Source organism: Sinocyclocheilus grahami, unplaced genomic scaffold (genome assembly GCF_001515645.1).
Source record: "Sinocyclocheilus grahami isolate Dianchi unplaced genomic scaffold, SAMN03320097.WGS_v1.1 scaffold77.1, whole genome shotgun sequence".
NCBI lineage: Eukaryota > Metazoa > Chordata > Actinopteri > Cypriniformes > Cyprinidae > Sinocyclocheilus > Sinocyclocheilus grahami.
The window spans coordinates 1,557,424-1,583,594 of NW_015505256.1; the positions used below are offsets into that span (position 1 = coordinate 1,557,424).

At 35.7% G+C, this 26,171-nt stretch overlaps 1 protein-coding gene across 1 annotated transcript in view; it reads right to left on the reverse strand.

Annotated features, from left to right (window-relative positions):
* pcdh15a (protocadherin-related 15a) overlaps positions 1 to 26,171 on the reverse strand; it is a 234,406-nt gene that overhangs the window by 150,485 nt on the left and 57,750 nt on the right. Inside the window, exons 3-4 of the mRNA XM_016273291.1 lie at positions 13,397 to 13,411; positions 13,125 to 13,190 (exon numbers count right to left, since the gene is read on the reverse strand). Of these exons, the coding sequence (XP_016128777.1) occupies positions 13,125 to 13,190; positions 13,397 to 13,411 (81 nt within the window). The remainder of the gene's footprint in view (positions 1 to 13,124; positions 13,191 to 13,396; positions 13,412 to 26,171) is intronic.

A 26,171-nucleotide genomic window follows, 5' to 3' on the forward strand; every position in this document is an offset into this window, starting at 1 on the left:
TTCCCACTTGCGCAATATGGAAATATCTGCTAAACGTGCTACTTATTTTTGTCAACCTGGCAACCATGTGCACGCGCTCTCTCTCCACTAAGGATAAACGCGCTTGCTTTCTGAAGACACCGGTAAGCTTGCGGTTTAGCGATCTCCACTTCAATATTCTATTCTCAGAAAAGTGTAATTCATCAAGTGTTTATTTACACGAGAGAGAGAGAGAGAGAGGCTGTGCATGTATGAATTACCACCGTTTTGCCGCGTTTCTCTATTAACAGTGAAAGTGTGGCTTTAATTCCTTTAGAAACGAAGATGTTACCAGCTCCTTGTTGAGAAAGATAATGTAGCTCTTGAGCGATTAAGCTATTTTATTGATAAAATTGCGGGGCAGTGCAAAAAGTTTGTGTTGCTGAATGTCAGTGCGCACGTGCAACGTGATCTGTGTGAGTGACTAAAACCGTGTGTACGTGAGATACAGTGAAGACAGTGCATTAGTTTAGAACTCTTCTAATTTTTATTTATTTATTTTTTTTTATGTAGAAATTGTGCAATGATAACCTCCCAGCAATGTAAAGATGCTTTTTAAAATATATTAGTATGAGTACATTACAATATAAATTTATTAGAACGAGTAGACCTACATTATTATTTATGGGCTTAAAAACAAGAAGCAAACAATCAGAATATTGTACCTGGTGGGGAGTGCCAAATGTAAACATGAAACATATGCCATTACCTATATTGTACTGTGGTACAGTTATGGAGGCCCTTCATAATGCAGAGGTTAGCTGCCTGTTCTGCCAATAGTTAGAAATGGCACTATAGTATGCAGTGTTTAATAAACAGCTGTTTTACAAAATTCCGCTGAGGTGAAATTCAGTGCAGTCCTGTATCGTACCGTGGCCTCTGTACCGTGATACTTATTGTATCGTGACTTTGCTGCCTGGCTTTAGTTAAAATTGCATTGCGCTGCATTCTATATTGGACATTTAGTATGAACTAAAAACAACAACAAACAAAACAGTTATTAATAGAGTCATAACACCTGCATTGGGCAAGACTTCTAAATCTGTTCATACCTAATAAAAACGCAAATACAGAGTCGCTTATATATTTAGATGTGATTTGTTTAAAGTGAGATTGGGTTTCCTTTGTAACATACAGTAAAGAGGAGACTCAAGAGTCCAGAACTTCCGAAATAAACTCATGAGAATAAAGAGGAACGGAAATAACAACAGAGCAGGAGGAGAGATATGTTGTCCTGACAGCAGAGAGATAGCAATCAGGCCTTCATCCAGGACCTGCCAGGGGCTGCTGAAGACACAGACACAGACACACACACACACAGAAACAGGAGAGATTTAGACTGCCTCTTAGAAAAAGTGGCTGTAAAAGTGTTGTGATTTAAAACTTCTCTTTGAGCTTAAAAATGCACAAGACCACTAAAAAGTACACAGAAGTTAGCAAGTAAATTAGAGAACGTTAGCATTAATAACTAAATGGCACACAAACAGACCATAAGAGCCAATCATGATTAGTAATTCGCTGCTTTCCTCAAACAGTACAGCATGGCACCAGTGGTGGACGAAGTACACAAATCAAGTACTTGAGTAAAAGTACAGCTACATACAGTATAATAAAATATTACTCCAGTAAAAGTAAAAGTACTCCTTTTTCAATTTTACTCGAGTGAAAGTACAAAAGTACTCGATTTTTATGTACTTAAGTAAAAAAGTACTGATAGATAGATTTATTTTGCAATTTTATATAGGCTACTTAATTTAATTTTATATTAGCACATATTTTTTATAATCCTACTTCTCAAAATACCTGGGATTTTCCCAAAATAACCACTAAATGGAGTCAAGATATATTTTTGTTGTTGATATGGACTACATTGACGAGAGTGATGTAGTACTGTTCACTATGAAGCTTACACTGCAATGCACCTGAGAGAAAACAGATTTGACCATCTGATTTTCACCAGTAAAAAGTGTTTTAAAGCTTGTTGTTTTGCAGAACATCACAGTTATATATGACATGAGAATAAGGCCTGAAGTTAGGAAGAACATTTTAAGGAAAATATAATTATATTTTCATAATGATTTTTTTCTTCTCAAACCTTGTCTGTGGTGTAAAAACACCCTTGGCCAAATGCCCCAGAGGGCATCACTTCCCACTTTGATAATAACTGTAGATACCATGTTCTGAACATCACATCCTTTCTTTTCCCCCAGATGTAATCTATCTAGGTGGTTGAATAAAAATATTTGGACTTTATATCTAAAAATTACCTCAACTTAGCACCAGCAAGCTTGTTAGCTAGACAGTTAGCATCAGCTAATAATATTTACTTATTTTCAGCATGGTAATAATGAATAAACATTCCTATCTGTCTACTCGGCTAGTTAATCCAAACAATATAAAAATTAGGGCTGGGTATCGATTCAGATATCCCGATTCGCAAGCTCTCGATTCGATTCGATTCTCGATTTTTTAAATTACATTCAGTGAATATAGTTTTAATACAAATGCTATTGATATTTCAAAAAAATTAACAGTAAACATCAGTTTACAAATAGTGAATTAATAAAAAGAAATTAAGAACCACATGCCTGTATTTTAAACCTATTCTTTTTTTTTGTATAGGGTCCTTTTTAAACAATAGTAGGGCCCTATAAAATGTTCTTAATTTTTCTTGTAATCAGATGAAGGCATAAAACATTAATTTAATTTATAATCAAATGAAAATTAAATCCTTTTATATTTTTGGCAAACAAAGTGCTGCATAACAGAGGTTCACTGTTAAAATGTAAAATAAAACAGATGTGATTAATCCTTTAAAAATAAAGATTTATTAGCAGTAGTAGCATTGAGTCTTCAGACTGCTAAATAGTAATATATTCTGACAGTTTAACGTTAAACTAAACTTTTATTTTGACGGGTTGCCGTGAAGAACTTGCAGCTGCTGTGTATGTGATATGACGGTAGTTTTCTCAAATTAAACGGTAAAATGCTTATGAAGTGACTCTCAGAGAAGCTGGAGATGACATTCGTGTGCAAATCATCATATAGTGAGACGGCAGAAGCTGAAAACACCACGAGCGTCATCCGCTCTTTAGTATGTGTGTAGTAAACAAAACAGTGCGCCGCGCTATCCGCCATTCATTCATTGCGGAAATCATGGCGCCTTATGCGTGATATCAAATTCTTCCGCAGATTTATAGTACTATAATTACTATAGCATTTCACCTGAGCATTGCAAATCATGTGTATGGCCATGATAAGGGCTGAATGAATGACAGGCTTTCTGTTATAACATCGTGCAAGGTAAATAAGGGTGACATCTAGTGGAGAAGACTAATGATAAGATTCACGTTAATCAGATCTCGTTTTAAATGTGCTGAAATAAATCCCGGAAAATATCGATTCGCAGCTTTTGAGAATCGATATCGAATCGATGTCATTTTAAAAAACGATTAATCGAAAAATATATTTTTTTTGCCCAGCCCTAATAAAAATGTAAACTGTTGATAAAATAAAAACAGACGTCACATAGGGCTAAATGCGTAGCATTTTAATAAAACTGCAGCAATATGAACATGCATGAGTTATTTTAATGGTTCAGGGTTTTTTTTTTTAACCTAAAACAGAGACACTGATGTTGATGTGTCTGCATTCAAGCATTTCAGTGGGCTTAAATAGATCACCCTGTACAGCAGATTTAGTTCACAAACAACTGACAGTTTTGACCTAAATATGTTAATCCTAAAATTCGACATTAGTAATTTACTTTTAGCAGCATCAGTCGCGCGCGCGGTTCTTACTTGTGAATTCAGTTTACTGGAGACTCACACTAAACGGTTCATTTGAATCAGTGAGTTGTCGACTCGAGAACAGCTGCAATCGGTTAATTCTAATTCGTGAATGAATCGTTAGGTGCGATTTGCGAACCGACTTAAAAGGTTCATTGAAAAGAATCAGTTCGTTCTTGAATCAGACACCGCTTCTGCGTGTCAGAGCACGTGATATATTATAAGGAGTAACTATATGTTTTATGAAATGTAGTGAAGTAAAAAGTACGATCTTATGCTTTGGAATGTAGTGAAGTAAAAGTAAAAGTTACTACTCCAGTAAAGTACAGATACTTTAAAAATGTACTTAAGTACAGTAACGAATTAAAACTACTTCGTTACTGTCCACCACTGCATGGCACTAGCAGCACCAAAGTCATGGGTTTGAATCCCAGGGAACAACAACAACTGATATGTAAATGTAAATTTGTAACTGATTTGTGTTCAAATCAAGTCAAGGCAAGTCAAATGAATCGCCTTTTTAAACCCTTTTGAATTAATTCTCCAATGTAACATTTATAAATGAAACATGATATTCAACCCCCCAAAAAAAAGTTTAGGTTGTCACTTTTATCAACCAAGAATCGACTGGATCATGAAAAGTGGGCATTTACATACAGTACCTGAATGGAGATGAACTGAATGAAATTGCTTTTAAAACCACACCTAAATAGCCATATTGGTTGACTTTATCAATAACTTGAGCAGCGGTCATGGACAGTAATCTCAGAGGTAAAGCAAATTTAATTATTTTGATTTAAGATTAAGACGACATATTTATTATTGCAATAATGTTCACCAATGAATCACTATAATATCATAAATAGGATCAATTATGATTTCATGTACACATACTTTGTTCATTTACAGTACATAATAATAATAATAATAATTAATTACATTTATATAGCGCTTTTCTAGGCGCTCAAAGCACTTTACATTGTCGGGGTATCTCCTCATCCACCACCAGTGTGCAGCATCCACCTGGATGATGCGACGGCAGCCATAGTGTGCCAGAACGCCCACCACACACCAGCTTATTGGTGGAGAGGAGACAGAGGGATGAAGCCAATCAGTAAATATAGAGATTGTTAGGAGGTCATGATGGTCAGAGCCCAATGGGCAAATTTGGCCAGGATGCCGAGGTCACACCTCTACTCTTTTCGAAAGACATCCTGGGATTTGTAATGACCACAGAGAGTCAGGACCTCGGTTTAACATCTCATCCGAAGGACAGTGCTTGTTGACAGTATAGTGTCCCCGTCACTATACTGGGGCGTTAGGACCCACACAGACCACAGGGTGAGCACCTCCTGCTGGCCTCACTAGCACCTCTTCCAGCAGCAACCTAGTTCCTCTTCAGGAACTCGAGCTGCGTCGAGCGAGCTCTGCCCGCATTGCGAGCGTCTCCCGATGCATGTTCTCCGCTCTCGCAAGGCACTCTTTGCGGAGGGTGCCTTCACAAGTGTTCCCCGCGGTGCGGGTCCCGCTTCCGCCGAGGCGGAGCGGCGATTACGCTCGTGGGGTTCACAGCTGGAACTGGCGGAGGGAATGGAGACGGGCGAGTCCCTATCTTCTTCCTCACCCGCCAGATCCAGCGCTCGCTCACCGGGTTCGGAAGCCCGTTCTGCGGTTACTTCCCCCCGGGGAGCGAGCTCGGCGTTCCGCCTCTCTTCCTCCGAGGAGGTTGACGTGGTAGGTGTCGATGAGGACGAGCCCCCTCAGTCGCCCCAGTATGAGGAGCTTTTGGAGGTGGTAGCTCGTGCCGTGGCCAAACTGAATATCGAATGGCCCGCCGAGAAAGTGGCTGAACCACAAACAAGTAAATTAGATGAGCGATTTTTGCGTACAGTGGGTAACCAGTCTTGGGCTACAGGGGGATATGGCTGAGCATGTATAACTGATACATGCTCAGTTTTGCATGGCACTGCAAAACTTTCAACCAAACCAACATTCATATTAAACATTACTATCTTTATAATTAATTTTAAGAGTTTCCAGTACTGATTCTATAATTTATATATTAATTTAAATAAACCACAATATATTTTGAAATAAACACACTTGAATGTGGTATATTTGTGTTTTATGATGTTGCAAGGCATTTCAAACAAACAAATTTTGCCAAGTGAAGTGAACTACATATATCCCCTGATGAGTGTGTAGGAAGCAGTGAACACCAGTGAATATCCAGCTGACACACACACAGCGTCCCAATAACCAGAAACAGCATTTGGATACTAATGCAGGTCTGTAGTTTACAGACATGAAGCTAAACGAATATTCACCATCTATTCCCATTAGCAGTGCTGACAGAGAGACTGACATAAAGCCAGAAAGAGATTCAGGCCGGGTTTGGAATGGAATACAAGCGTATTCCATTGAAATAAAGAATAGCATGCAAAATAAGATATTATGCAATGCTTCAAAGAGTAAAATACACATGGTCTCATCACATTTTATATGTCCTAAAATGCAAAAATTTATAAACATTTCCCCCAAGATTTTTTAATATTTAATTATGTATTCTATAAACTCGAAATTACACTCGAAATAGACTAACTAAAAAATTATGTTATGAATGTTTCTGTCCAGAGTCTTCATAAAGATACAGCTCTATTAGATTTCATCCAAAAAAATGATATAGAAATTAACAGCATCTGGGCCTGGTAAATTCGCTATGAGGAAAGGAACTCTCATGTGAAATTTTAAGTCTCCAGCTCAAACGTGGTAACGTGGCTAATGTTTTCAATATTGCTAATTTAACTGCTAGTTGCTAGGCAACCATGCATCCCGTCCATCCCAAAATTGCACAAAATGCAATTAGCCACAGACTCTTCATGCATGCAAAGTTTGGTGAGTGTTCATCATAGGGATCAAACATTATAGCTGTTCAAAGTAAAAAACAACAGCAGAAGAGCAGCAAAAATAATCTAGAAGATGCTGGATTTCAAATTAATCAAATAACACACTCTTTTAGCACCACAAAACAAACTCTCCAGCACATTTTCATCCATATGCTTTTCATAACATTAATGATGACATACACACGCAAATATGGACTAGAAAACACTGCTGATGCAAACAAATAATGCGGATGAGCAAGACTTGCTAAGTGTATCATCTCACACCTATATATATAGACAGAGCTTATGCTGAGCTCCAGAACAAACATATTCGTCAAATAGAGCATGTTTTAAGATGCTAAGCTTAAACACACTGACCCTGCTACCCAAATCCCACTCCCATACATTGAAATAACCATCCAAATACAGTTCACTTTATGTCAAGATCTGGCCTTTGGTGTAAATTTAAAAGCATTTTTTTCCACTTGAAAGTAATGTATAAACAGAACAGTTGTCCAAATGCAATTTTTGAGCTTAAAGGTGCTGTAAGTGATGTTAACTAACATCTGCTACTGAATTTGACGGCCACCATCTTCAAAAACCCCTCCAACCAAACTTTGCCTCAGTACTCTTTCAAAATAACAGTTGTGGCACAGCTGACAAAAAGGTCATTTCTAGCAAAATACATCAGAGAGTTTTCACCTATTGGTGCTAGTCTGTGAGTAGCAATACACTGTGTAAATAGCATATGTGTGGTTTCTTTACTGGAAAAAGTTGATTGTATGGCACTGTAACGGGTTTCATATGTGAAGGAAGCTTTGATGTAGTCCCATATCGCACAAAACCCTGATATTAAACACAAGTGTCTCCTAGGACGATGTGCCATCATTATTTCACAATATCTCTACAGAAACTACCAACCCAACACTGCCTGCTGCATCCTCTATAACAGAGCTTCTCATTGGGGTTGCAGCAAATTCCAAAAATTAAAAATTAAAAAATGATTATATTATATTATATTATAAAAACTTAATTAAAATGCTAAAACAAAAAAATTAAGATGTAACAGAAATCCTATTTCCCTGTTCCATCAACAACTAATACAAAAAAAACCCCTACCAAAGCAGACTCTTTTGTGGAATCACAAAATTATATATATATTTAATATATCTCATACATATTTAATATGTCATATATATTTGAATGAATCATATATATTTAATATATCAACACTCCTAGTTCTTGTTAATAAAAAGGTTCAAAAACAAGCAGCATTGTCAATTACAGAAGAAGGTAATAACTTAGCCAATATGGGGGGCCTTCAAGTCAAAAAAAAAAAAAAAAAAAAGTTGAGAACCATGGCTTTGTAAAAGGCTTCTATTTATATCACCAGCAGGGTGGACTATTGTAATGGTCTCCTCACCAGCCTTCCCAAGAAGACCATTAGACAGCTGCAGCTCATCCAGAACGCTGCTGCCAGGATTCTGACTAGAACCAGAAAATCTGAGCATATCACACCAGTCCTCAGGTCCTTACACTGGCATCCAGTTATATTTAGGATTGATTTTAAAGTACTTTTACTCGTTTATAAATCACTCAATGGCCTAGGATCTAAATACATTACAGATATGTTATCTGAATATAAGCCTAACAGACCACTCGGATCATTAGGATCAAGTCAGTTAGAAATACCAAGGGTTCACACAAAACAAGGGGAGTCCGCTTTTAGTTATTATGCCGCCCGCAGTTGGAATCAGCTTCCAGAAGATATCAGATGTGCTAAAACATTAGCCACATTTAAATCCAGACTCAAAACTCATATGTTTAGCTGTGCATTTAGTGAATGAGCACTGTGCTACGTCTCAACTGATTGCACTGTATTTTATGTATAATTATATGCATAAATAATTCATTTTAAATCAATTTTAGTTTATTTTAAAAGTTTTTATAATTATTTTAATTCCTTTTATGTAAAGCACTTTGAATTACCATTGTGTATGAAATGTGCTATATAAATAAACTTGCCTTGCCTTGCCTTATGGACCACTCATTCATGGGACAAAACCAAGACGTGTTTAAAATTTAAATTACAAATTTACATTGCATGGAATTATTTATAATGTATGTATATATGAGTATAGGGTGACCATACTTGCCATTTTCTCAGGACGCGTCCTGGCCAGGATTTCTATATTGCCTAAAATATCTAGGTTTTGGATTTGTTTGCGTGTGCAGACCGATCGGTGTATGACATCAAATTCTTGTTAAAGCCAAAAAGCTAAACATCACCTCTTTCATTCAAGTACAGTAAAAAAAAATTAAATAAATAAAAATAAAAATAAAAAATAAATTCCCTTCCCTGTCTCTACATGCATCATGGAGCTTTACACACACTCCTCTCAGTTTATTATTTTTGATATTATCAAACTGATTTCAGCAGTTTTGTGAAACAGAATAAAATATTTCAGACTTGGACAACCAACTAATGCCACAAAACATTCAATAAGTTCCCAAATCCATTGCTAATACTCACAAGTGTTTGTCCTGCTGATTTCCCTCCAAAATTATGTCAATTCCTGTTGATGAAGTCACATTGAAACTGCCTTTTCCTTTTTTAAAGGCATAATATATGATGGAAAGGGATATTGAGGACATGTGACATACCTAAAATATCATTATCAATTAAAACAATATTCAAAAGAAAATATGTTTTTTTAAACAACAACAAAAACATTTAACTAGAGAAAGAAAAAATATATTTAAAAAAAACATCCAAGGATATCACCAAAAACAACTCAAACCAAAGTAGTAAAATTATTTAAAATAATTTTTAAAATGTTAAGCTAATTGTGAAAACTATCTAATGTAGTTTAACAAAAAAAAAAATATATATATATATATATATATTCCCAGTTATTGAGACATATGACTGCACAGAATGACCATGAATGGTTTTTAGAGTGTTGCTGCAGACCATCTCAAGTCAACTGTGTACACAGTAGTAATGTATATACTGTAGTTTATATGCATGCTTTGTGTCCCAAGTGTTTCCCCTGCAGAAGGGAAATTATGTGTGTGCTTTTGCACTGATAATAGTCAAACCCTGATCTGAACTTAAATTGGCCAGTAAAACGATTCTGATATTTTTCAAAGAGCTGAGCCCGAACTGAAATCCTTGCCACACAGAGCTCTGAAGGACCCTGGGTTCAGATGGGCTCTAATATTTCAAATGCCTTGAGATATATTTAAAATAGGTCACTTTTGATGACCAGATATATCGTCTATGATGCTGGGATCAAAGTACACCCAGAAGCTCAGGCCAAATGTATTACCACAGCAATTGTGCTCTGATATCAGTCCAAATATACGGAGGCCTTTAATGAAGAGGATCATCTCTGATACAGGATCTATGTAAGTATCTCTCATATACAGAAGAACACAAGACTGCGGAGATCTCAGTGCATTTGAATTGATCCAAAATGTCAAGTGTTTATATAATCTCATACTGACTCTTTTCCTTTTTCCTCCCACACGCAATTTCTCTCTGTCTCTCATCGCCCATGTAGTCAGTCCTTTACTAGCAGCTCCATGTTCCTTCCAAAATAAGCTACCACTACCAAAACAAGACAACAACACTGCAGTTTGTGTTTCTCTTCCATTATGCTCAGCACACACTGCACAGCTTTGGCATGGTTTTATTTCAAGGAATCAAAAAAGTGCCGGTCTTTTTTGGCAAATGGACATCTTTTTGGCATTATTCATATTCACTCAAACCACAACACAAAATGTTCAACTCAAATGCAATCGGCCTCTTTGTTGCAGCTGTTTTTTTATGTACCTGCTTTAAATGCACAATTCTGACCATCTGACCATCAATAAAATGCACAACGTCCACGTACACTATGTTACATGTACACTATTGTTCAAAAAATTAAGGTGGTAAGATTTGACGCTCACAAAGGCTGAAATTATTTGATTAAAAATACAGCAAAATCAGTAATATTGTGAAATATTATTACAATAAAAAAGTGATCTATTTTTATCTGTTTCAAAGTGTAATTTATTTCTGTGATGGTATGTTAATTTGGTGCTCAAGAATAATTTATTATGCTGAAAACAGCTTTTTTTCAGGATTCTTTGATTAATAGAAAGTTCAAAAGAACAGCATTTATATGAAATAGAACTTTTTTGTAACAATCTAAAAGTTTTACTGTCACTTTGATCAGTTTAATGTGTCCTTGCTAAATAAAAAGTAATTGCATAAAAACATGTTTACTGACCACACACTTTTGAACAGTAGTGCATACTTGTGAAATGTATAATAATAAATAATATTAATTACATATATGTTATATAATAATATTAAATAATAATAAATATTAGATATGATATTAAATAATAAGCGTAAGTTATTATTTTAAAATAAAACGTAAAAAAATACAACCTTTAAATTAATTTTAAAATGTGTTGGAATCAGTGACAACATTGGCAGGGCAAGAAGAAATCCGCACTGAATCCTTACTGTTGAGCCTTTGTGCATAATTAAATACTGCCAGACATCAGAGCTGATGCAAACATCTTTTTTTAGTCAAACTGGAGGATGCCTGCAATAAAATATTCACTGAAACAGAATTACCATCACTTGAATAACATACAGGTAAATGTGTCTGTCTCTTTTGCTTTTTGTATCACTGCCTCAACTGATACACTTGTTCCTGTTTTACTTAAGTGGCCCAGAGGGCCCCTTTGGCTGTTTTGCTTCATCACAGTCTGCTAGAGCGAGAAACTAAAAACAAACTAATTATTTAAACACATAAACAGGCCGAGCAAAATATAACTGAAACCTGTTACGGCAACTACACTTCCCAGCAGGCCTCTGCCTCGATGCACTTTCCTGAGTCAACACATGGATGCTGAACAAACTCTTTAACCCACGGAATGGGCAGAGGGAAGGGAGGGAGGGAGAGAAAGAGAAGGGAAATGAAGAGAAAAAAAGGATAGAAGGAGGAAACGGACAGTAAACTCACACATAGTAGCCAACACCTGTCACATCAACAAACAGACAGTGTTGTTAAACGCTTAGTTGAGCACTACAGAGGCGAGTGGCTCCTTTATAAATACATGACAAGGTGTAGCATCACCTGCTCGCAGATACTGTATGTGATAAACGGCCCCAGCGTGCCTCCAACACAAAAACACCATCTGTGGCTCCACACACACACACACAAACACATTTTCAGTCAAGAAAGCAACAGGTAACTGTCTATCGAGCTTGCAGCATGATGTCAGGGAAGTTTGACACTGAACTGAACATCTGTAAATTCACTTTTAAGTCACGTTAGATAATTTATCCTAACCTTTTATTCAACTGAGCAAGTTAGCATAGGTAGCCCCTGCTGGTAGATGTTGTAATTTCACCATGTATCTTTCCCTACTGAGGTCCATTTAAAAGAAGTGGTGAATTCTGACAAAATACATCTTTTGCAACATTTAGAGAGCAAATAATTCATTGGTTGATTTTTAACCAATACCATTTCCTTTTTGGAAAGCTCTTAAAAGTGTGAAATGTACTTATAATGTCACAGCTCAGGATAATCACCAGTGAAGGGTTTGGGAGTGTGGATGTTCATTTTTTCTTCCGATTTATGATTTCTCAGACGAAAATCCATTAGAAAAGTAATAGCACATTTCTCATCTATATTCTGAAGGATTTTGGGTATCATTCATATCTGGAATGATAGCAAGGACCATTACGACTCATTTTTTTGTATGTACCATATATATTACACATTAAAATATACATTATAAAAAATATACATACATAAATTTTTTTATTATTATATGTTTATTCAGCAAGGATTCATTAAATTGCTCAAAATCGTAAAAAAAAAAAATTGTTGCAAAATTTTCCAACTCTGATAATAATAAGAAATGTTTCTTAAGCAGTAAATCAGCATATTAGGATAATTTCTGATGGATCATGTGACACTGAAGACTGGAGTAATGATACTGAAAATTCATCACAGGAATAAATTACATTTTTAAATATATTAAAATAGAAAACAATTGTTTTAAATTGTCGTAATATTTCACAATATTACTGTTTTTATTGTACTTTTGGTCAAATAAATGCAGCCTTGGTGAGCATAAGACTTTTTTCAAAAACATTTAAAAAATCTTACCAACCCCAAACTTTTGAACTGTAGTGTACGTTTCATTTAATTTCATCTGACATTGACATTTCTATCTCAGTCTCTATGAACCCCAAGAGCTTTGTGAACCTCAGATGGGAAATCCTGAATTACACCATGGAAAATTAAATGAACGTTGTAACAAGCCACCTGCCAAACTTCGATCAATAGCAGACCAGACTGCTAACAGTAAGCGGCATGCTTCAGATTCATCATGAGGAGAGGAGGCCAGAGATACTTACCATTTGGACTTTCCTCATCAATGGTGACGATAGTGGCAGGTGGACCCGACCGTGACAACTTACACTCTGTGTCAGAAACATAAAGAGAGAGAAATACAGTCATAATCAAATCTGCCACCACCTTCATCACAACACATCACTATCTGACTCACGTGAGATTACATCTACTTGATGAATACAGGAGTGTGAATTTACTGGGTGAATACGTGGAGTCATAGAAAAAGAAGTGAGAAGCATTTCATGATGTGGTAGAGGACAGAAAGCGGTCTTACCCTCATAGTGCCAGTCTGAGGGACGTTAGTGTCAGCAGCAGTGAGAAGAGAAAAGAAGAGGAGAGAAGGAAAGATACATATGAGAAGAAAGACAGCCAGAGAGAAGAACAGAACAGGGCAGTGCACCATTCAGAATTCAACTGAGAATGCCTTTTAAATTCCAATCCAATTGTTGAATTTGAGCAAACAGAGTTCAGAAATAATCAAGCAGAATTAAAATGAAATGAAATTCAAAGACATTCAATTATGCATTTAAAATCACCTCATTTTCCAACGATTCTCAAACAATTTGTGCGAAGCAGTTCTAAGATTCAGTCTCTCTAAACCCCTCCTTTCCGTGAGCCTACTCTGCTCTGATTGGTCAGATGGCCCAGTCTGTTGTGATTGGTCTACCGCATTCAGTGCGTGTGGGAAACGATACACCTATTGCCATTGTTCCATATTTTGAACGCTCTATAGAAAATATAAACATCTATTATTTATCATACTTAGGCCCAATCCCAATTCTATTTTATACCCCTTCCCCTTCCCCTTGTCCCTTGAAACAGAGTGTCAAGGGGTAGGGGTGAAAATATTCCCCTAAGAATTGGGACACCACTACTATGCCGTCACACGTCATCATACGTCGTCTAGCTCCTACAATACACACACCTATATCGGTGTGCATTAGAGCCTTTAATTATCGTTCTATATTAATGCGCTGCTTACTGACACACAAACACACACACACACATATCAGAGATCGCGAAGCTCACACAACCAGGAGCAAAGATACTTGTCAACGCTGCCCTACGACTTTTATTAATAACAGTTTAAATACTGAATCGCTACATTATATTTTCCAGCAACAAGAGGATAAAATCACTGTTTTCGACGTAAACTCACTCTAAAAAGAGAAACGCACAGACGCACATACACACAACTTTCATCTCTCTCTCTCTCTGTCTCTCTCGAATTGGCAATATTTGAGAAAAGGGTTTAGCGATTTATAATTATTGGGGGGACTAGCCCCCCTCAATGTCTATGGTGGTTATCGCCCTGATCAGACATGAAAATATGTTGTGGCACTATCGTGCAGTCTGTAATGATATGACGTTAGCAAACTTTAGCGAAAAAAATAATTTTTTGCAAACATTTCTTTGAGTAACTTGACCGTAAATATGAACTCACGATTGAAAGTAACATAAAACAAATGATTACTTTTCATTAAAAGCTTTATTAATGCCCAAAAATGCTTACATTTATGTGTCTTTTTGTTCGCTCGGGCAGCCATCTTTCCGCTGAAGCCGGTTTACACTAAGATAATTCATACCCCTTCGTTTGAAGTGTGGTCCCGAAAAATCTTCGTTTGAAGGGCTATCTGGCCCATCCCCTTACCCCTACCCCTCCAACCAAAAGAGAATCGAGTCACCCCTACCCCTTCACGTGAACGCGCGAATGGGGGAAGGGCTAAGGGGTAGAATTGGGATTGGGCCTTAGTGTAGGACACTGCATCTTCTTGACATGAACAAGCTACAGTTTTTGAGGGCGGGGTCAAGCTATTTGCGGCCGGCCAACATGGAACACAGCATTATGCAAATGTGTTACCTTGTGATGTGTAGCCGTCACAGAAGTGGGATTCAAATGACTGAGTCGATTCTTTCTTTTGGGAGACTTTATTTATCGTGCACTTTCGGTTTTACAACTTTGCAGATTTATTACATTCACATACAGCTACATTACACACTGCATGAAAGGCAATATCCGAATGTGTATAATTTTTATATTTAGCATGATGTATCTAATTAATATTAAAAGATTTAAATAAAAGTATATTAAATAATGCTGATAAATATGCCAATAATTTAATTTGAATTATTGAAAATTTTTAATCTGTTTGCATGCCAGTATTTCATTTCTTTCACAGTACTTAAAGTACAGTACGGAATTACACCACATTCCAAATATCAGGAAATTAATATGCATAAATAATCAAAATTTTGGATAAATTACTTTGTCAAAAATTTGTGAAATCTCACAAATTCTGGTCTCTGTGACTACATTAAGTTTCTTTGAATTGCAATTCAGTGAATTCCTCTTCCTGTCATTTCTGTTCAGCATCCTGTGTCTTAAAGAACTGAAAGAGAGCAATTCTGGATGTTACCAAACTTGGTACAGTAGCAGTCATCTTTCACTGAGAGACCATGACACAGCAGCCTCACACACACAAACACACTCACATCAGAGATGTCACCCACACATCAATTAGCTGTAAGTGTCTGAAGTGAATCACCTTACACACTGAGTCATGAGGGCAAGAGATGCCAGAGGATATACACACACACAGCAGATAAGGTTCCCCCTTTACCATATGTTGCCTAACTCTTCTTACGAAACTAGCACCAGCTGGCAGGTGAGAAGCAGGAGATTTTCTTCCCATTAAATATTGATCGCCTCAGGCTTTTATCCTGATCAACTAGGGGTGTGAATATTTGAGTCAACAGCGAATCGATTCAATTGACTGGCTTTCAATTCGATACATAAACAATTTTTGTAAAGTCAGTCAGAATAACTTTGTTTTTAACTCAGAATAGCGATTCCATACACTGACCTAAAATTACAGTAAGGTTCAAGTAAAGAATTTTGAGTTCTGAATGGAACTGCATATGGTAATCTATCATGATAAAACTCAACAGGTTCCAAGCTTGCTATCTATTACCCAAATAAAGGTAAATGTTGCTAACATTAATGGAAAAGCAGAGAAGTTTCAGATGCAGTATCCAATACAGCCATTTGGGCAGACAATGAAATTCTGTATGGTCTATCTCAGTAAACCTCATGGTTCATGAGGCTTCACTGCACTGCATGCTCAGGGGAAACAGACATACTGACAAAAGATATACCTTGAATGTTTTGTAAAGTTGCGTTGTAAAATAGCTTCCAGGAAATAAATAAATGTAAATGTATACACTCATATGGAGCTATAGCATTTATTACAGCAGTGCACACAACATTTAAATGATTGTGTCATGCAAAGACAAATTTCCCTTGCTCTTTTGAACATTAAAAGGAAAAACAAAGTATTTATATAAATAAATAAAGACCTCAAAAACTCATCCTCATTCGAACAAGACAGTCTACCACAAGTAGAAAAAACAGTTGAGAAAAGTCTGTAAGCTCTGTTATTCATTTCACATGCAAATAGGCAATTTACATACAAGTCTTAAAGGCACAGTAGAAAAAAAAATGGTCCGTTACATTCTAAAGGTCATAGAAAAACATTCATTAACATTATAAATGGACTTCAAGAAAATAAAAAAATATGTAATAAACATAACCTTGTTAATATAAAACCATTATAGCAATCCAAAACGATTGTCAGCAGGTTGCCATGCTTTTTACACTTAAAAATTGTTTCCAAAGGGGAGTTTTCACGGTGATGCTTTAAAATAACCATTTTTGGTTCCTTGAAGAACCTTTCAATGAACAGCTCTTAAAAGAAAAAAAAATTCTTAGTGCGAAGAACATTTTAAAATCCTAAAGATGCTTTTTACACTATGAAGAACCTTTTGTGCAATGGAAGTGTGCATGGATGGTTGCTAATCAAGAACCTTTATTTTTACTGTAAATGTCTGTGGGTTACAGAATTAACTTAATAAATAACTCTAAATCACATTAAATAACTTTATTGTGACCTCATCCTAATACAATGCTCATTTTGCTCTTTTGCTTAAAAAAAGTACTCTGCAGGATCTATTCACTCCCGTTCCTTTCCGAGTTCACTCTGAAAGATCTAGCCCACTTCTGCTGCAATTAGAACACGTGTCTCCATCTGCTGAGGAGAAAAGAGGCTCTGTGGCTCCTTTGACAGACACAAACTCAACAGAGCAACTAGGGCACAGACGCACTTCCACCCAGCATCAAACAGCAGCTAATCTTCTGTAAGCTCTTTTTACTCTAGTAGCTTTCTACAACCCAAATGCTTTTCGTTACCCTCTTAAAGAAGAATATTATCTGCCACTCTACCTTTTATAAGTCTCAGGACATAGCAGAGGTTTATTAAAGATAACTTTTGTGATGTCAAAAGCAAGGAGAGACTTTTAATTAAAGGAGAGGAGAGGACAGGACAGGACAGAGACAGACAGTGAGCAAGACTTGATCCGTCTTACTTTTACATACACAAACAGCAATGATGACAGCTTAGACTGTGGGATTCAACTGGTCAGTCACAACCAAAAAATGGGTCACAAGTCTGTCTTAAAAGGATCAGGGAAAAAGCAATGTCAAATGCAAATAATAAAATGCAAGTTGACCAAATTTGGCAGATGGCTGCATGGACAAGTTGTATGACCATGACCAAAACTACGCAAGGTAAAAGTAAATATGACTCATATTACATTAAAGGGATCCTATTATGCTCTTTAACAAAGTCTTGATTTTGTTTTGGGGTGTACTAGAACATGCTCTCATGCTTGGTGGTTCGAAAAACGCATTATTTTTCACATAATTTACATTATTAAAATACCTTTCTCCCCAGCCTGGCACAAACGGCTCGATTAGTTCCGGCTTTGATGAAGGTCCGCCTTCCGAAAAACAAAATGTGTTGTGATTGGTTAGCTGTCCCAGTAGAAGCGCAGCATCGCGCCGCGCCACGTCTTTAAAATTAAAATACTTTATTTTCTATGAGTGTAGGCACACCGGTGGCGCCGTTCGGCGTCTGTCCGCGGCACCGAGCTACGTCGTGTTATACATGCCGAAAATTTGACGCTACAGCACAGCAGCTCTTCTTCTTCGTTTTCTCTGATGCACTAACTCTGCAGCAGCTCTTCTTCATCGTCTCGTCTGATGCGCTCACTCAACCAAGTGTTCTAACCACAACCTCGCCCTCCCCACCCCGCAACCATTCGAATTTCTGTAGGCGGGAATTATTTGTAATGATATTCCAATGAGCCGCTTTGTGATATCACAAAGCCGGAAAACAAATGCTGTAGTCCAAACGAGCCGCTCGTTGTAGTTCTTGAAAAGGGATTTAAAAAAAATGAAATATCTCCCTTTGGAGTGGACTTTGAGATTTGTAACTTTCTAGATCTTTTTTATGCCCAAACATACACACTACACACTGAATAAAATTTAAAAAAGTGAAAAAGCTGTAACGATCAATCCACTCAAGGCGAGCGTAGTGAAGAACCCAAGTGCAGTTTATTTACAGTGATCCAAACATAATCCAAACAGATGAAGACTAGAGACACAGACTTGACTTGACGTGGCGAGGCATGAACAGACTTAACGAGGCATGAACAGACTTGACTCAACGACAGCGGGTTACAACTTCAATACACGACAAGGCACAATGGGAACATGATGGCTACTTATAGCAGACAAGGAGGGTCACATGACATGAACAAACCAATGGGAAACAAGACACATGACTAGGACTACCAATCAGAACATGACACATACACAAGGCAGAGCTACATGAGGGCAAGGGAAGCATGACACTGACAGAATGAAACAATTACAAAATAAAAGACATGGAAAACATGAACATGAAAATGAAACAAACCCCAAACACCAAACCCCACATTACAAAAGCATAATAGGACCCATTTAAATAAAGGTTGCTTGCAATGACAAGAAACATGGTTTATGAATTAATGGCTACCAAGACCATGAAAAAAATTCAAGCAGCATTTAGAAACCAAATTTGATTCTTAATTATTAAAATCACATGGTAGACATTTACCTCTGTGCCTGTTTTCATTTTATATCACACAAACAAATGACTCTTTCAGCCAATTATTTTAAGTGAATCAAAAACATACATGCAACCGGTGTAGCTCGATTCCCAAAACTAATTATTCTTATGAGCTGGTTCTTTTAATGAATAGTTCAAAAAGATGAGATAATGGTTTGAATAACTCTGAAAGACTGCACTGTGTAACTTACAGCATTAGCACAGACAAGTATTTCATATGTAAGCAAAATGGATCTTGTAATAGAAATATACCCAAATAATTCAGACTTGAATCAGATTTGAATCAAATTGGGAAATCTGCATGAAAACCCAGTTGTTTATACCAAAACTTTTTAACCAAAGCCTACTGTGTCATATTTGATATGCACATTTCTAAGGCCTTTAAATCATCAAAACATGATCAAAACTGGTGAAAAACCTGTTGTACACAATCTACTACGTGCATTCTAGCCTCTGGCTGATAGTATACTTTTTTTAGCACATAAAATTCCCTTTAGTATAATTCTAAAAATGCCCAGCTTCAGCTCGTGGTTCATGTGCCCTTTTTTTTTTTTTTTGCTGTGATATTTTTACTGATTTTCATGAAGTAAAAGTAAGTATAACTTTTATATTGTTAATAATATTTCAAGATATACACATTTTGTGGACTAAAACAACTTAGGTTTTCTTGATTATCCATACATTGTTCATTTTAGAAAAATCAAGTTAAAATCTGTTTATCAAATATTATACATGAGGCTTTGAGGAATGTTCATTTGTTCATCTCTCAATCATGATTTTATTGCACTGCATTATGTTCTACCCCTACAATATAAAAATAGAAAGCTTTGATCGTTAAACTAAGCATTTAAATATGATCTTACTAAGACATATTATTGTGAGACATAAAGTGGCAACTGATATTTACATGCATTTTATGCAAGTAGTCTGCTATACTGTTATAAATATTCAAATTATTTACATTACATTGATTTACATTTACATTATCAGAATTTCATCTTACTTTTGGTCATATAAATATCAGCAACTGCACCAAATTGCATGTTTTTGTTAAGTTTGGGCCTCTGAATAAATCTGAGGTGTTGAGGCGAACGCCATATTCTCAGTATATCATTCTTTATGAGCCTTGGAAGCCTGATGCATCAAATATGATAAGCTTTTTTGTAGATTTTTCAAATATTTGGTCTAAATTTTCAATAAACTCTTCCATACTATATTAAGCCATATTATATTAATTGATATTATTTACTTGCCTGTGCAGTTCAGTGTAATAATAATAGAACTCAAAGTTTCATGAAGGACATACATTTTAGTGTAATTGTGGTGTGAAATCCAATGTAAAATCTGAGTCCTGAAGCAAAACCATCTTAGAACAGCTCATTTACAATACATATACTCATACATACAAACGAAACAGAAAAGGACAATTAAAACAAATGAGGCTACTGATGTCCTGGATGATGAAACTCGCAGAACAGTTTACCTCTACATACTGTACACACAAAGACCACCTTGCAGCATTCAATTCCCACTGTTTGCGCATTTCATTCTATTAACTGATGTCATATGATTTTGGTTGCAGAATTTGGACAAACTGCTGAGTGTGTACATAGCACACACACACACACACACAGCAAAGCAGCTTACGGCTTGATCCACTTATCTGAGAGGCCAGAGCAAATCCTGTAAAGCTAAAAGCTAAAGCTATAGGTTGAGGTCTGGAGTTAACATAGCTAGAAAGATCATGATCAATCATGATGCCAGAAACAATAGAACGCACTTCCACTGCTCTGGATCACAGTCAGATGATTCAAACTCATCCACGGCAATCCGCTGCAAAGTGAAAAGTCTATTAAAAGTTATGACAGAGTTATGAGTCATTTGTGTCCCCATGACTTACTACTTAACAGCAACAGGGACTAAGTCACATGATTTCACAGCTTTAACAGCTCTGTTTAGTGTCTAATACAAAAGAACATTAAAAAGAAAACTATTTTCATTTTAAATATTTTTCAAATTCTAATGGGTTATAATGAAATTAGAAATAATATTGTATTTGTATTAAAATTATGGCTGACATTTTAGAGCAAAATGAAACAAACCCCAAACACCAAACCCCACATTACAAAAGCATAATACAAAAGCACAATACATATACTCATACATACAAACGAAACAGAAAAGGACAATTAAAACAAATGAGGCTACTGATGTCCTGGATGATGAAACTCGCAGAACAGTTTACCTCTACATACTGTACACACAAAGACCACCTTGCAGCATTCAATTCCCACTGTTTGCGCATTTCATTCTATTAACTGATGTCATATGATTTTGGTTGCAGAATTTGGACAAACTGCTGAGTGTGTACATAGCACACACACACACACACACAGCAAAGCAGCTTACGGCTTGATCCACTTATCTGAGAGGCCAGAGCAAATCCTGTAAAGCTAAAAGCTAAAGCTATAGGTTGAGGTCTGGAGTTAACATAGCTAGAAAGATCATGATCAATCATGATGCCAGAAACAATAGAACGCACTTTCACTGTTCTGGATCACAGTCAGATGATTCAAACTCATCCACGGCAATCCGCTGCAAAGTGAAAAGTCTATTAAAAGTTATGACAGAGTTATGAGTCATTTGTGTCCCCATGACTTACTACTTAACAGCAACAGGGACTAAGTCACATGATTTCACAGCTTTAACAGCTCTGTTTAGTGTCTAATACAAAAGAACATTAAAAAGAAAACTATTTTCATTTTAAATATTTTTCAAATTCTAATGGGTTATAATGAAATTAGAAATAATATTGTATTTGTATTAAAATTATGGCTGACATTTTAGAGCATTAATTTAATCAGCTACGGAAAAATAACAAGATTAAAATACTTTAACACAGTTAACACCCGCCCCGCCCCAGACCTTTACGTCATCTTCATACAGTTGACTGTTGACAGACATGATGCAGGGCAATAACTCACTATGTGATGTAGCCTATAAAATGCCGTTATATGCCCTTAAAATTGAAGATACTGGGGCAAATGCCCCTGTATGAGTTTTTGTCTAATATTTATAGCGTATGATAATCAATATCACATGGGCAGCGAGAGCAATATCACAAGACTGCTGTTTTTATCCCGAATAGCACGAGTGCAAATGTGATTTTAAACAACAGTTCAGTAAGATAGGCTACAATAGTGTCTGTTTTGCTCAATTTTGCCAGAGGAAATATTACATATAAAGCCACAACAGAACTGTTGTGTGTCTCTGAGCAACACGCAGCAGTAATTAATTTCTGAATTAATCCACGTTTTGAACAAATCAGGTGAACCAATGATTCAATGGCCCATTCATAAAGAGAAACATTTACTTCATTCCTGAATAAATCAGCAGTTTGAACGAATCGAATGAATAAATGGCTCAATTACTTACTCATAAAGACATTTACCACCACCTACTGGCGGTTTTAGTTTCTTATTTAGAGTATAATGTCATAAATAAAATAAAATACTTAAATAAAGTGATAGTTCACCCAAAAAGAAAAATTCTGTCATCTTTTACCTTGTGTCGTTTCAAACATGTATCACTTAATTTCTTTAATGGAACATAAAAGAAAATACTGAAGAATGTTTGTAACCAGAAAAAAAGAAGAATATTGATAACCAAGCTGATATGGTTACCAATGTAAAGCTAAAAGCTAAAGCTATAGGTTGAGGTCTGGAGTTAACATAGCTAGAAAGATCATGATCAATCATGATGCCAGAAACAATAGAACGCACTTTCACTGTTCTGGATCACAGTCAGATGATTCAAACTCATCCACGGCAATCCGCTGCAAAGTGAAAAGTCTATTAAAAGTTATGACAGAGTTATGAGTCATTTGTGTCCCCATGACTTACTACTTAACAGCAACAGGGACTAAGTCACATGATTTCACAGCTTTAACAGCTCTGTTTAGTGTCTAATACAAAAGAACATTAAAAAGAAAACTATTTTCATTTTAAATATTTTTCAAATTCTAATGGGTTATAATGAAATTAGAAATAATATTGTATTTGTATTAAAATTATGGCTGACATTTTAGAGCATTAATTTAATCAGCTACGGAAAAATAACAAGATTAAAATACTTTAACACAGTTAACACACCCGCCCCGCCCCAGACCTTTACGTCATCTTCATACAGTTGACTGTTGACAGACATGATGCAGGGCAATAACTCACTATGTGATGTAGCCTATAAAATGCCGTTATATGCCCTTAAAATTGAAGATACTGGGGCAAATGCCCCTGTATGAGTTTTTGTCTAATATCTATAGCGTATGATAATCAATATCACATGGGCAGCGAGAGCAATATCACAAGACTGCTGTTTTTATCCCGAATAGCACGAGTGCAAATGTGATTTTAAACAACAGTTCAGTAAGATAGGCTACAATAGTGTCTGTTTTGCTCAATTTTGCCAGAGGAAATATTACATATAAAGCCACAACAGAACTGTTGTGTGTCTCTGAGCAACACGCAGCAGTAATTAATTTCTGAATTAATCCACGTTTTGAACAAATCAGGTGAACCAATGATTCAATGGCCCATTCATAAAGAGAAACATTTACTTCATTCCTGAATAAATCAGCAGTTTGAACGAATCGAATGAATAAATGGCTCAATTACTTACTCATAAAGACATTTACCACCACCTACTGGCGGTTTTAGTTTCTTATTTAGAGTATAATGTCATAAATAAAATAAAATACTTAAATAAAGTGATAGTTCACCCAAAAAGAAAAATTCTGTCATCTTTTACCTTGTGTCGTTTCAAACATGTATCACTTAATTTCTTTAATGGAACATAAAAGAAAATACTGAAGAATGTTTGTAACCAGAAAAAAAGAAGAATATTGATAACCAAGCTGATATGGTTACCAATGACTTTCACTGTATGAACAAAAAATACTGAAATGTTTCTCAAATTAACGTATTTTATGTTCCATAGTTTATGCTAGGCGGTTGTAGCCTAAACGTTTATGTTTAAAATGGTATGTTAAAATGTTAAAATATCTACTTATAGTATATTTTTCTCATTTAACATAATAATGGCTTTAAATGATGTTTTGGGGGTATTTTCACAGCAAAGTTTAATTTGCAATTAATTAGATTCACGTAATTAATTAGATTTAAAAATAAATTAAAATATGTTTTCACTGATTGGTTGACAAATATTCTAAGGTGTGTAATTATTTTCAGGGACAAGCACAGCTAAAGTAGTTCCAGGCAGGTCTTGACCGCATTACATGTCCATATCACTTCGCCAAATGATTTCAGTTTTGATTTTCTTTTTCCAGCTTTCTCTCATACAAACGCACACACAGAAACTTGTTGTCAGCGCTGCCCCGCGACTTTATCAATAAAAGAGTTTTGCAGCTGAAAAGCTACATGACGTTTCTCAGTATGGAGGTGGTAAGTTGCTGTTCTTGAAGCAGTTCAACTTACAGTTTTGCGATTAGTACACAAAGAGTCAGGTAATTCACACACGCTTCACACAGATAGAATTAATCTCTCCCTCTGTCTCTCTCTAATAACTGCATTAATAACTGCATTATCAATGGCTCTAGCCTCTGTTATTAACTCTAAATTGATGTTTTGGAATTAGCAACGGAGGCTTGAGATGAGACATGTAAGAAATTAGTCCTACACACAAGAGTGTTTTAAGGACAAAAACATGAATAATGTGTGTGGTAACAATAGTATCAGTGGAATAATTGATTCCGAGCCATTAAATTCCTAGAAAAATAATGCTTTGTGTCATAGTCGCATTACCACCTCGGGTGTACATTATTTTTCTAATATTTTTCAATTAGCCTATTCTTTACACACGCACACACATATCTATATCTATGTATATATATCTATATCTATATCTATATATTAATATTATATAGTGTTGTTAGAGACTATCCCTCACCTGAGACTATCCCTCACCTCACCAGTCAGAGAGTAGATCTCTCAATCTTTATTTACACACAAAAACAGGACTTAAAAACACCAGATTTCAACCCTCCCATTCGTTCACTGACCAGACAATCGTGCTGATTCCCAGCATGTCCTCAAACATTTCTCTAGGCGATTAGAAAAGAAATCTACAGCCGAGAGCTTAGCCCTGTGGCCATAATAACACACCACGCAGACACTGCTAAACAGCAAAAACAACACACATCTTATAGAAATGAAAAATATAACAGCAATATAAACAATGAAGTATAGTGTCCTACAAATTTTCCTTTAAAAATAAAGAACATTTTATAAATTTATATTGCAAATAGTGTCTGCAAATATGTTCTCTGTAAATGTAATACTTTTTGTGACAATATTGTATTTTGTTCTTTTCTCATTTCTGTAATGTATTTAGATATTTTATATTTGTTTTACTTCCCATTGTTGTCCTACTAAATTATTATGTGTGTGGGGGGTGTATAATTATTATTAGCATAAAGCAGTGTACTTGTGTATAAACAGGCTACTTCACAATTTAATTTATATTTTAAATATTTTTTTCACATAACAGCATAACAGTAATGAAAATAAGATGCATTATTTGCATTATTGTAAATAATTATTCGGTTCATCAGTTATCAAAGCTCAGTAGATACTGGTCACAGAGAGAGATTTACATTAAATTTCACCAAGCTGATTACTCACTAAAAACTCCCACAGATCATGTTTTTAGGCCATTTTAAGTCTTATTTTGATGTAACAAAGTGAAAATATCTAAGTGTGTGAATTGGCATTATTTGCATTATTGTAATAATTATTGGGGATGAAATGTGCTTAATTATCATGAAAATAATATCACAATGCAACAATAAAATTAAATAAAATACAAATAAAATAATGGTCCTTAATATCAGATTTATTAAACAACAGAAGATTCTTTAATCAAAATTTTATATTTTTGAAGGTTAAATATATAATCTCACAAAACATATCAAGAACATGTCCAAATCATACTTAACCTCCTATATATATATATATATATATATAT